We start from the raw sequence: 13209 nt of genomic DNA on the forward strand, positions 1-13209 counted from the left end.
ATACCAGTAAAAAAAGCGATTTCAACTTTTGGATCGGCATCATGCCAGAAATAAAGATAAACAGAACCTAAAATGTTATCAGTCAGTGTTTCAGACTTTAAATGTTTAACACAGGCACTGAGAAATGAATGTCTCTGTCCTGTGGGATAATAATCCTGTGTCTGTTGTGTAGGTTCTTGTTAGCTCACATTAACCAAAAAATTCCTCATTATAAGCACTTCATTTCAATCTTTCATCCCCTGGTTTCAAACACAGAAATAGTGATTAATTTCAGGTAGTGTTAAATATTAAATACCACTCAAACTATTCTGCCATTCTGGTAGACATAAACCTGCTGGTCTTGAAATGGTAAATATGACGGAAAACTGTTAAATTCAAGCTAACAGTACACGGTAGCTTGAGTAAATTGGAATACATATTTGTGATTCCTGTGGCCTAGAGCAGGAAGGTCCAATCAATATTTGTGAACAATAAAATCTGATGACATTATGATAAAAATGAAAATCCTGGGCAGCTCAGTTGACATAATGGATTTTTTCCCCCAGCTATTCATTTTGTGCCAGAGAATGCACCTTTATTCCAAGTACTCAGTGCTTTTATGGTGAACCCATCTCTGATTATCTGGATCAGTTTCAGTGTCACATCTTAACAACAATAAGGGTTAAAGTTCACCCCCTTCTGCCTTTGAGAATGTCCTCAAATATTTGCTGGGAAGATTTTTTTTTCCTGTTATAATCACATTCAAACAAAGTATCTATTATATATCACCAAAGTGTGTACAAAAGTCAAAATCTTTGCTACTTTCCTACTGAAGCACTGAGACTACAACAAGCTGATACTATTATTGTACAGCCTTAGCAGTGGGGTTGAAGAGGTGAAGTTTGTCCTCACGGTGGCACCAGAGGGACATGAGGTTAAAATCTCTGTGGAAGCATAACTGTATTCTACTGTCAGTGAGCTTATCAATTTATGAAATATTTTGCTTCCTGGCCCAAATGAAACAGTCATGGAGTGTTGAAAAGGTTCATCCTCAAGGGAGCATGAATCTACTCAATAAAAATGACCAAAAAATTGCTCATTACTTTGTTGGATAATAATGTGGGATGAATGGCCAGGAGGTCACCAAAAGGATTCATCCTCTGGGAGCTGTGAGGATCCACATATTATTACGATTTGGCTGGTAGTTAGATGAGGTATTTTTCTCTGGACCAAATTGTTGACAAAGAAGAACATCCAGCTGAACAACATCTTCATCCTCAGACTCCGCTGAGTGGACCTACAGACTATGATGAATTAAATGAGCCCCAAAATGTTCATTAGTGAATAAATAAATAAGATTTAAAAAAAGGAGTAGCCATACAGAGCAAATACATTGTGTAAAAAAGGGTCAACTGATACATTCTGAAATCATTTCAGCAGTTTTGTGTTTCGTTTACATTTAATTGTCATTGCCATTTTTCCTAATAACATTTTTATCTCATGCCACTTTTTATTTGATGTCTGTTGTCTGAGTCTGTTGCTGAGTGGACAGTATACAGTGACCTTTTAAAGCCTTTTCACTGAAAACTGCTGCTTGCTGCAGCTGAAAACACTTCAGTGAGAGTGCATTAAGGCAGCAGCGTTATGGAGCTAAACAATGAGCTGTAAAAGCTCATGTCTCCATAAAGCCAAGAGGAGAAGCAAATTAATGTGATCATTCTCTGTGGGTTTTTTGTTGCCTCTCATATTGTCACAGATAAATTGTTATTATAAAAAATATACTGATTATAGCCACTTTCATAAGAAATTAAGAATAGTGAAATGATAAGCTGAATTTAAGTAATTTCTTAAGTTGTTTCTCAATTCAGCATTTCATTCTTATATTTTACTTAACTTACCTTACCTACTTAGGTATTTCATAATTTATGTATTTGGTATTAAACATCTTGGAGCATCCTAACTATGACAGATTGTCATTTTAAAATTGTATATTTATAACTTTAATGATAATATACATTTTGGTGACCCAGTGATTCCAGTGTCACCATCAGAACACACTTTAGCTGCCCTTTTATAATGAATCTCTCATTTACCCAGTGAACTATTGACTGTGAAAGTGACAGCTGTTTGTTATTATGCTGATGGTCTGCACGATGTGTACTCTGAGTTACTAGGTGTTTTCCCTCCGTTTTTCCTCTGAAACATGCCTTTTCTCATGAACTTTTGATCATATCTGAAACCTTGCATTGGTCCTTCCTCATATTACTGTTTGTCCAAATTATTTACTTTCATTTTAGGATTTTCTTCTGTTTCTTCTCCTGTTTGTCTTGTTAACCCTGCATGGATTTACCTTATTACTGTTGGCTGCCTACATTCTTCAGCTACAGCTTCCTCTGAAATTGTCCAGACAAGATGTGTCTGTTTGAGGGAGTCAAAGTGCTTCTTGTGAGCCCAGACCACTGAGTTCTTGCCATAGTTCACTTACAGCTTTAAGACTGCACATAATATGGTTTCATTTAATTGATCTTGATTTCAAATTTTTTGTTTTTCATTAGGGGACAAACACAGCAAATGATTCAGCAGGGACAGACATGGCAAAACATTGAGCTTATGGAGTGAGCATTACATTAAATGGGCATTTTCTGTTTGTGAAAGAATGGACACTGAATAGAACAAGTTTTTGCTTGTTTCACCTATGCATTGCTGGGTAGTGGGCGTGAAGGTGTTCAGTTTCAGTCTCCCCTTCCCTCCCTTCTTGTAATCATTGTATCAGCCTTTGCATAACACCTCCTGCTGCAGAGAGGTGCTTGTCAGACCAGTTTTTAGTCACAGTATATTTGCAAATTAACATATTTGGGAAGCCCTCAGAGCCAGAAATTCAGGCTTCAGATGCCGGATTTGGTTTTGAGAAAAGTGTAACAATAAGTTCTTATAAAACAGATTTTTAAACAGAAATGTTGGACTGATTTTATAAATCTCACAGGAGCCGAAGAAGAAATTGTGTTTGAGCTCATCACTGGAAGGATAAAACAGCTCGCCACAGGTGAGCATTACTTTTAACTTTTTATCCTACAGGTCACGCTTTCTTGAAAGTCTAATGTAGTAACTGCAGCTTCAAGGTAGTATAGATATATATGTAATTTTTTGTGTTTTACATGATTCTTTTCTTCAGTACTTTTTATTAAGATGTCTTTCTTGCCTCAAACCCTTAAGTCTGTTCTTTTCTACTAAATGACGTGTTGAATGTTTTCTTCGCTGCCATTTGAAGCTTTATAAACAAGTTTTCTCGGGTATAGGTCACAATAACCTACTCACTGCTCCTTAAGATGTGAAATATTTAACATAGCGATAACTTGATAACGTGTGTTGTCTTACCCGATCTGCTGTGACGGAGCTGAAAAAGACCAAAAGCCTTTAGACAATGTATTTAACATGATCAGCATGTACTGACACGTATGATGGAAACGTCTGAATTGCTGTCACCTTTAATACAGATTACACACACATGGCACATTTTACAGTGCTGTACTACACTCATGGTCCACTAAACAAGAGCAAATAACCAACCAAAAATAACCTGCCTGACCACATTAGCCAGGAACTCTCAAACAGATAACACTCACACACACATGCACAACAGACTCACAAACTCGTCTCCCCCTTTACCCACTGAATGATTTTTTTTTTTTTTCTCAGTCAAAAACTATGGTATGAAATCTGCTTCTTCTGCTTCTTACCAAAGTTATATTCTCAAGTGAAACAATAACACAGCAGGTAGTAAAACAGAACAAACACAGCCCGGGTGTGGCTCTGACATTAAACGTACATAAATAGGCTACGTGTGTGTGGGAGGGATACAGGCAGGTACAACACCTTGAAACTTCCTTATTGTAGAGCAGGAAGGAATACTGCCCCTTTCTGAGAGGTAGGGTGCGTTTGTTTTGTCTTCGATCTGTTACTTTTCACTTCACTGGGTGTATCTTAAGCCTTTTCCTGTGTACCTGTCAGATCTCTCTGTACAGTATAGATGTATATAAATAGATGTGTCTTGGAGCGTCTTGTGAAAAACAAACTGGCTTGTTGCTTCCAGTAACTTCGATTTGATATGCCGTGATGTGTTACTCTTGGCAACAATGAAATATTAAGATTTATCCAAAGTGATTATATTGGCACATCCTGTCCAAACGCAGCCTTGAGCGGTCAGTGTGAAGGGGACCAAAGATCAAGAGTTAAAATATCATTGCTCTCTAGAGGATACAGCTGTGTTGTTCATCATTTCCTTCAGTGCAGTTATACAGTTAAACACAACTGATGTTGTCCCTACAGAAGCTTCAATCAAAACTTACCCAGGAAGTGTCAGTCACATGCACTATGGCAGCCTTTGATACCTGCTGTCAGTATGTGAAGGCCATGTCATTATTTTGTTTTTTTGTCAGTCATGATGTTTAAAAACAAGTGAAATTTAAAGGACATTTGTGAATTAATTATGTCCATCAGACAATTGTGTCACCCCAAGCTATTAAAAATGGCTTTAAAACAGAAGTGTGCTTAAGTGAGATACTTTTGGTAATGCAGCTCTTCATCTGTGGGCTCTTTCCTAATAAACCAAATAACATGCTGTATTCACAGCCCAGTTTGTATACAGTGCTATGTATATCAGTTTATATCTTAACCATAGAAGCTCCGTATGCTCATCACTGAGTCTGTCCAGAGGGACTCTGGGTCAGAAGAGAGGTCTGCTAATGATCTGGGAATTGAGTAGTGCAGAGATTTACAAGATATTCTTACACAGACGTCCAAAAAATTCTCAGAGTCAGAGGTTAGAGGGAGATTCTGTCCACATGAAGTACTATTAAACGCTATATAAAGTCAAAACAAGTCTGCTCTCTGTCATCAGTCTGCAGCTGTGAGGCTTCAGAGTCTGGACCATGTTCTCCTCTGCCACCCCGTACAAGAACCAGCACTACACCGAACTAAAGAAGGACTGTATTGAGGACAAGAAACTGTTTGAGGATCCAGAGTTCCCAGCGACCAATGCATCGCTGTATTTTAGGAAACCGCCCCCTGGTCTTGTGGAGTGGAAACGGCCAGGGGTGAGTGGCACACGTGGTCCATTGTTAATATCCATCAGCTGTCTTGTTTTAGTCTTGTTTTAATGACAACATGTTAACTTTTCTTTTGCAGGAGATAAGCAATGACCCCCATCTTTTTGTGGAGGGCATCAGCTCCCATGACCTGAACCAGGGGGTTGTGGGAAACTGCTGGTTTGTTGCTGCCTGCTCCTGTCTGGCCTTGAAGCCACACCTCTGGAAGAAGGTGAATTAATTTGGTTTATTAATTCAGAATGTGTGAGGCGACAGTCTGACGTATATAGTGCTGTTAACAAAATATTAATAAGGCTCATATACTGTAGCACAAATGAGCACAAATCTTTTCAAGGTTTCAAAGTTTCTTTTCAAGCTGAGTGCGAGCAGTGAACTTAACTCAGTAAAAGTCAGTGTTGCAGATGCTTTCAAAATAAAGTTACAAACCATATAAACATTACATATCAAAGAAGAATTTGGTTACACAGGAAAGTTTGGAAACGATCTATGAAGAACTTTGTTGATCAAATGTTCATCTTTGTGGTAGAAAGTTTAGTCTGAAAACTCAGACAGGGTTTTTCTCAGTGAGTGTGAGAGTGAGTGTTTGGAAGCTGTCCAGTGTCACATATTTTGATCTATTAGTAAGATCTCTCTGGTTGAAAACCGGAAATACCTCTGGGATAATTGGATTAATTATTATATACAGTTCTTCACAAAACAGTACAACAGGGATTAGATGAAATTATGCAGAAAATCTATTCCACATTTTGTGAAATAAACATCAACAGTGCTTAATGGTCCACCCAAAAACATGATGCCACTGATGTGATTGCTGTATTTATAACCATGTTATTCAAATCTGTCAATTCCATTAAAGTGGAGGTCATGTGCCATTTCACTCAGGCACAAAACTCCCTGCTTCAGCTAAAATTGGGCCATGAATTGCACATTTGACATTTCCTTTTGTTTGTTTGTTTGTGTGTGCGTGTGTGTGTGTGTTGCCAGGTAATTCCTGACTATAAGGAGCAGGAATGGGATCCAAAGCACCCAGAAAACTACGCTGGAATCTTCCATTTCCAGTTTTGGGTGTTTGGTGAGTGGGTGGATGTGGTGGTGGATGACCGGCTGCCTACAATCAATGGAGAGCTCATCTACTGCCACTCGAAAGACAACAACGAATTCTGGAGCGCTCTGCTGGAGAAGGCCTACGCTAAGTCAGTAAACTTAAACCACATTGTCCCACGTGCAGAAACAGATTTGTATTTTTTAATATATTGTATTTATATATAGAAAAAGTATAACTATATAATAGTTATCAATATTTTTAAATATGAAAGGTTGATTACAATAAAAACTACTTATACTTCTACACATATGTATCATATTAGTATTAGTCCTATTTCTCATACTATTACTATTGATAGTTTCAAAAATTTCTGCTTTCTGTATATTATACAAAGTATATAATATATATATAAAAAAGTGTTGTATAGCTTAATATTGCAAAAAAATACAGTATATTAGTATATATAACAAAATGCAAATACATAGTGTTTATTCTTATATTCTTTGTTATAATGTATTTGATATTTTCTCACTTCTTATACACCTCTAACTAAACTTATGATCCCCTGCTCCCTGTGTGTCCAGGCTCGCTGGCTGTTATGAGTCCCTGGAGGGGGGAAACACCGGAGATGCTGTGGTGGACTTCAGTGGAGCTGTGTCTGAAGCCATCAACCTGGAGGCTGAAGCTTACTATAAGGACCAGCAGAAGGAAGACCAGCTGTTTGAGGATCTACTGAAGGTCTATGACCGTGGAGGAATCATAAGCTGCTCCATTAAGGTGTGTGCTCTTCCTGAATCTTTCCTTCTTTGTCTCAATACTTCAGAGAAACTGGCAGCAATGGACCAATTGTTTTTCTAATTTCATCAGGCACAGCCTCATGAAATTGAGCTGAAGATGGCGAACGGGCTGGTGAAAGGTCATGCATACTCTGTAACTGCAGTGAAGAAGGTGCGTCTGGGTCACGGTCTGCTGGCCTACTTTAGGAACGAAACCATTCCTCTGATCCGCATGAGGAACCCCTGGGGCAAAACTGAATGGAAAGGACCCTGGAGTGACAGGTGAGAAGTGGTTCACGTTTATTTCTTCTCCACTGTTTCATCTGTTAAAGGTGATACTTCAAACTGTAACAGTCACTGTCTGTAGATTTAAAAGGTCATAAGGACAATTTAACTGCCTTAATTTGACTACTGGGTCCAGTTTTTGTGAAAAAGCAGAATAAAAATTAACACCACACTCGCAGGTGGATTTTAACTTTAAAACATTTGCTTTCTGTCTTTTATCAGTAAGTAAATTAAGCATCTTTATCTACTTTACTTGCTCTTCATCAGCTCTGAAGAATGGTCGAAGGTTGGAGATACGGAGAGAGGCAACCTTGGCATCACAGTGGAGGATGATGGGGAGTTCTGGTGAGTGATTCATTTCCCCTAATCACAGCAGTCCACCTGTGGAGTTTATCTCCTCTTTCCGAGTGTAATCATGCATTTCCTGTTCACATCCACAGGATGTCATTCACAGACTGGTGCAAGTTCTTCACAGATGCAGATGTCTGCCGTATCATCAATACTTCCCTGATCAGTATTCATAAGACATGGCATGAGGTTGTGCACTTTGGGAGCTGGACCAAAAACGCAGAGCCGCTGTTAAACCGCTGCGGTGGCTGTGCGAACCACAAGCAGACATTCCTGCAGAACCCACAGGTACTGTGACTCTCTGCTCACATGTGTTCATACACATGTACACATATATATTGACTCCTTTTCAACTTCTTTTACAGTACTTGTTTGATGTTACAAAGGAGGTCGATGAGGTCCTAATCTCCTTGCAACAGAGAGACATGAAGATCCACAGAAAAGTCGGTCAAGGAGAAAATCTAACCATTGGCTATGGGGTCTTCAAGGTAACATAGAGAGATAACACTTCCATTGCACGTCTGCCATTTGTTCTCGATCAAAATAATGGTTCATGATTAATCTATAGCTGTTTGTTGTTTGATAAGCGCCAAAAGACTTATAAATCAGGATTAGCTAACAGGAAAAGATTTGAAGGAACATGATGAGACTGAGATGAGTTTATCACAGAGGAAATGGTGTTTGTCTGGGGCAAGGAGATCAGTCAGAGGTCAGTTATTCTTGGGGGGAAAACAGGGTACTTTCGTCACATTTTGGCTTCCATTCTGGTCAAAGATTTTGGCTTCGTTTGACTTTTCCACTAATTTATTGAGCAAACAGTGAACAGTTCTTTGTAATGACAGGCAGACATTACTTGATAGGTTTATCAGAACCAAAACAGACCATTTCAACAAGAGGCAAACAAATCATAAACGATTAAAGACAAAAACATGCACATACTTTTGTTGATTGTTTCAAGCTGAAAAATGTAGTAGAACCAAACACATTTAGCTTGGTTTACGCCCAAAGTTTCAAACCAAAGTTTCAGAACTTCCATTAAGATGCAAAGAGGTCGCACACTATTGTGCTGTATATGGTGCTTCTGCAGCTCTTATAGAAATCACTATACAATTTAGTGTCCGTATGTGAAACCACAACCTGTGAAAAACACTTTATATATGGGGTTTTACAACAGACATAATTATGTCTGAAACTGTAAACCAGTAGGACTTGGCAATGTGATCCAATAAAGGTCTTAACTGGATTGCGGTCCTCTCTTGCAGCTGTAAAACTTGCCAAACTAAATGTTATCCTACTCAATGAGACTAGATTGTCACATTCAAATGAGGCCATGTAACCGTATCCAATTAATGTGATTTACTTGTCAGAGACCTGGTTAAGTTCAAACACACACCTGATACACTCTTATCATGCCACAAGGAGTGTGTGATTAAAAAAGCACCTGTGAGCTGAACTGTGGTGAGCCTGAACCTGGATTTAACTCTTGTCATCCATGGTCATCATTGCAAGTGGTGTGTCCTCCTCCTCCTCCTCCTCCTCCTTCATCTGATGGACTCCAGACACTGTGTCCGCATTCTCTGTTTTTTTTTTTTTTAATGTCACCATCCTCCACATTTTGCATGCTCCTTTGAGAAGTAGTAGTAGAAGTATAAGGTGAAAAGCAATTAATTTTCAGTTACAGCCCTTTAAATAAAGTACACAATGTTAAAGATATGTACCAATGGATGTCTGAGGGCATCCCAGCTATTCAATGAAGGCCTGAGTTTGAAGACTGATTATTGAGTGAGCATATAACTGGCTGTTAACTGCTCAAACAAGAAGGATATGCAGTATAATCTGGGAGCTGGTCTGACCGCATGTTTTTTTTCTTCTTGCTTAACTGGCACACCACTCATCTCACAAGTGGAAAGGATCATTTTAGTCTGAGGAACACAGTAATAAAAACAGACTAATGTTAAATTGAAGTTCTCTTTGCTGTTTTGCCACCAGGAGGCAGAAGAATATCTAGTGAGCAGTAACCTAAATTATGACTCAATTGTTTAAACTCTTAATATGTAATAATACATTTGCATTCCATTACGCAGTACATAAATTCAAGGAGTACTTATTTAAGATGGGCCTGTAAAAGTCAAAAAATATACCCTGAGATGTAGAAATGGAATAGTCCATCAAACCTAAACTGGTTCAGCCACAAGGGTTGTTGTGTTGTGTTTACATGTGCACTAACATGCTGGTATTGAGCCGTGTGGCCTTTCATATCCCTGTTCATATCATTCTTACATTAATCAGGTTTCTGAATACCTGTACGCAGCTGTGTCTTGATTTCTCACTATCAACCACCATGTTGTGCAACAACAAAGAAGATTCAGAGACCTGGATCAGGTGTTGCCACAGTATCCTGGATAAGTAACCGGGATAAGACCTTATCTGTGTCTCTGAAACCAGGATGATGATTAACCAAACACTAAATGAAGCCCAAATGGTTTTCCTTTTCCAGGTGGAACTGAACAGGAAGTACCGGATGCATGACATCCTGACCCAACAGTGTGTGCAGACGTCCACCTACATCAACGCTCGCACGGTCTTTATGAGATGCTTGCTCCCACAGGGCCGCTATGTCATCATTCCCACCACCTTCAGGCCCCAGACGCTGGGGGATTACATGATCCGAGTTTTCACAGATGTGGACTCAGGCTGCAGGTACAGCTGATGGAGGCGTCAGTGTGTAGATGACAGAGTGTAAATCACCAGCTGTGTTTTATGTTGTCAGACAGAAGTGTAATGTTCACATGTCTTACAATTATCAGGTCTTCAGAGACACTGCAGGGAAAGCAAGAACACAGCTGTTCTCTGGCTGTTCATTTCAGACACTGGTGGATGGATACCATCCAAGGAAAGCACTGTTGGAGAACTGAGACTATAAAATTATGTTCATATTAAATCACTTATAAAGTAACACTCTCCTACTGCTTTTCTTGGCCAGAGATTTTGTTTTGCCAAATTTTGACATTCTTGTTGGCAGACCTAAACACAGAACCAAATCATATTTGCTCACTTGCTGGTCATCCAGGCTGGCCAGTCCAACCACTGTTGTGTCTATGAAACATAATATCACTTTCCCAGTCTTTATTTGCTAATTATAAGATCTAGGGCAGAATCCTAAGACATAACGACTCTATTTCTCCTTTACTCTCACAGGGAGTTGACAGAAGATAAGCCGAGGGTAAGATGCTGGAGTTCGTTCCTTGGATACCCACAAGTTGTGTCTCATGTCTATGTCCATGGAGCTGAGGGGCTGCAGAACCAGGACAGTACAGGAGGTTAGGACTTCACATCAGACTTTAGCCCAAATCTACTAATCACTGTGAGCAGCATGTAGTCCACCAAACTGGTTTGCTGAGGTGGATCTCAATGTGTTTTCATGTAGGTGCAGACCCATATGTGATCATTTCCTGTGAGGGCCGCTCAGTGAAATCCATCATCAAGAAGGACACCTTGCAGCCAGAGTTTGCAACCAGTGGAATTTTCTACAGGAAGAAGCCCAGAAAGCCCGTAACTGTGGAGGTAAGGTCTTTAACTAATTCTTTACCATTTCAACTAACTTTTCAGACTCAGAAAAAACACCCTGGTTTAAAGCAAAAAAGATGATGCATTTGTTTTAGGAACAAAAGAGGGAGGAGACTTGTATCCTGCTGAGACATACAATCCTTCAGTTTTAAAAGTATTATAGTCATAAAACTCAGTGACTTAAAACTAGTGTTTTACATTTACATTTTGCAGGTTTTGTTGGTCATTTTTACACTGCTAAGCAATCAAACCACTCCTACAATAAAACAAGCACTTCAATATTATTACCTGAACAATAGTAGTTTTCATGAAAAGTCAAGTTTTTCGTGAAATATAGAAAATAGAATATAGACTAATAAGAAACCTATACATTTTTAATTGAACAAATAGGCACATACTGTATTGTACTCATTGTGACTAATAATAATAATAATAAAATGAACACACTGACTGTATGAACTAGAAAAGCTCACATGTAAGTAGTGATCAAAAGACAGATTTAATGGCAGCTTGGATTAAGAACGCAAGACGTCGTCGTTATTGCTCAGCGTATTGAAGTCAGACTCACCAGCCCTTCGTGGTCACTTTGTAATATGTAACATTCTGGCTTCATACTGACTGACCTCGCTCAGGTGTGGAACAGCAATGCCGTGAAGGACGAGTTTATGGGTCAGGTTGTGTTGGCCGGGTCCGTGAAGGACACCACTAACCCTCAGAGGCTTCAGCTGAGGAAGCGTGGACGGCAGATGTCTGATGAGATGCCCGGCACCATCAGTCTGAGGATCATCACCTCCACTCAGCTGACCACCATCTGACCTCGTCTGTGACCTGAGGGAGGGCTGGATCTGCGTCAGTGCAGATTTGTAACGGTGAACATCGTGTCAAACTTACCTGACGTGTGCCATTAACAGAGCACCAACACCAGGAGTGGTTGTTCTCCACCACTGGATGTCCTTGCTTGTGTGTGAACTGAAATTTACATCGTTAATTGCACAATGGTGAATTATTTTTAAAGAAGTGAGTAGGGCGCTTTTGGACAGACTGAATGTCAACTCCTGTTGTATTGATCCGGAGGTTTAATCTTTAAAATCTTTTAAAAACATTTTGTGTAAATTATAAAATATTTTTATATTGACATTTTGCAAGTTGTGTGTAACGACACAAGATTTTACACTATAGATACTGTGAGTGATGTGGCAGGAATATGTCATTCAAATCTTAACCAAACTTTAGTTAATTTTGTCCTCTATAGTCACATTTATGCAGAAAAACTTACCGCATGTATGATACATAATTCATGTATCATTCATTTCTTTAATGCACCTACTGCTGCTTTCCTCAGTCAATTCATATCATCATATTTTATTCCTGTGATTATAAAGAAAACGCAAAACCCTGAATGGCATAAAGAATTAAAAGACGTTCAACCTTTGCAGCGTTGCCGCATCTCATGTTTTTCTTCCTCTTTTTATTTCAGTCCAGTTCCCAAACTGCAATATTTTTTTTTTACACTCAAGACACAGCCATGCACAATTCAAAGTTCAAAAAGTCTATTGCTTCAACCACAATTAAAAATAGTTTATCCAAAACCTCATTTCCCCGTCACTCATTTGTCCTTTTTCAAAGACAGGGAAAGGCCTGCTGAGGTATGCCAGATGGATCAGCAGTTTTACAAAGCTAGACAATAATAAGAGTAATAATAATAATAATAATGATAATAATAATTTAAAAAGTAACATTTTTTGTCTTTGTTCCATTCTCTTGATACACATTAATAGAGGAATTTTCACACCACGTGTACAGGTTTACACATTCAGAAGATAGGAATGTACAGGAGCAACCACAGAAAGGGGCACGTCAGCGGTGTCTTGTCCCGATATTCACCTTTGTGCTCATAGTTCAGACCTGTACATGGGGCAGAGGCCAAACGTCCCAGGACCAGCGGAGCTTCCCGACAGGCCACCCACACCTACCGCACACACACATACATGTACTAACACTCAGCAGTGGTACTCAGGACAGACTGTGTGGGCCTGCACACAGAGTGCTGCATTCGTCGGCTCTCTGTCCAGATGAAGGAGTGTCCGATAAAGACCGAACAGGA

General features: G+C 39.3%; 1 protein-coding gene across 1 annotated transcript; it reads left to right on the forward strand.

The window, feature by feature from the left end:
• Positions 1-2771: 2771 nt before the first annotated feature.
• On the forward strand, positions 2772-12537 carry LOC124070262 (calpain-5-like). Its single transcript, XM_046409988.1, has 13 exons — positions 2772-3022; positions 4877-5072; positions 5164-5295; positions 6069-6277; positions 6714-6906; positions 6997-7187; positions 7458-7535; positions 7631-7826; positions 7904-8026; positions 10036-10238; positions 10737-10858; positions 10966-11102; positions 11738-12537. The coding sequence occupies exons 2-13, from the start codon at positions 4908-4910 to the stop codon at positions 11918-11920; spliced, it is 1932 nt and encodes a 643-aa protein (XP_046265944.1). The 5' UTR covers positions 2772-3022; positions 4877-4907; the 3' UTR covers positions 11921-12537.
• Positions 12538-13209: the final 672 nt, after the last annotated feature.

Source organism: Scatophagus argus, chromosome 14, assembly GCF_020382885.2.
Source record: "Scatophagus argus isolate fScaArg1 chromosome 14, fScaArg1.pri, whole genome shotgun sequence".
NCBI classification, from domain to species: Eukaryota; Metazoa; Chordata; class Actinopteri; family Scatophagidae; genus Scatophagus; species Scatophagus argus.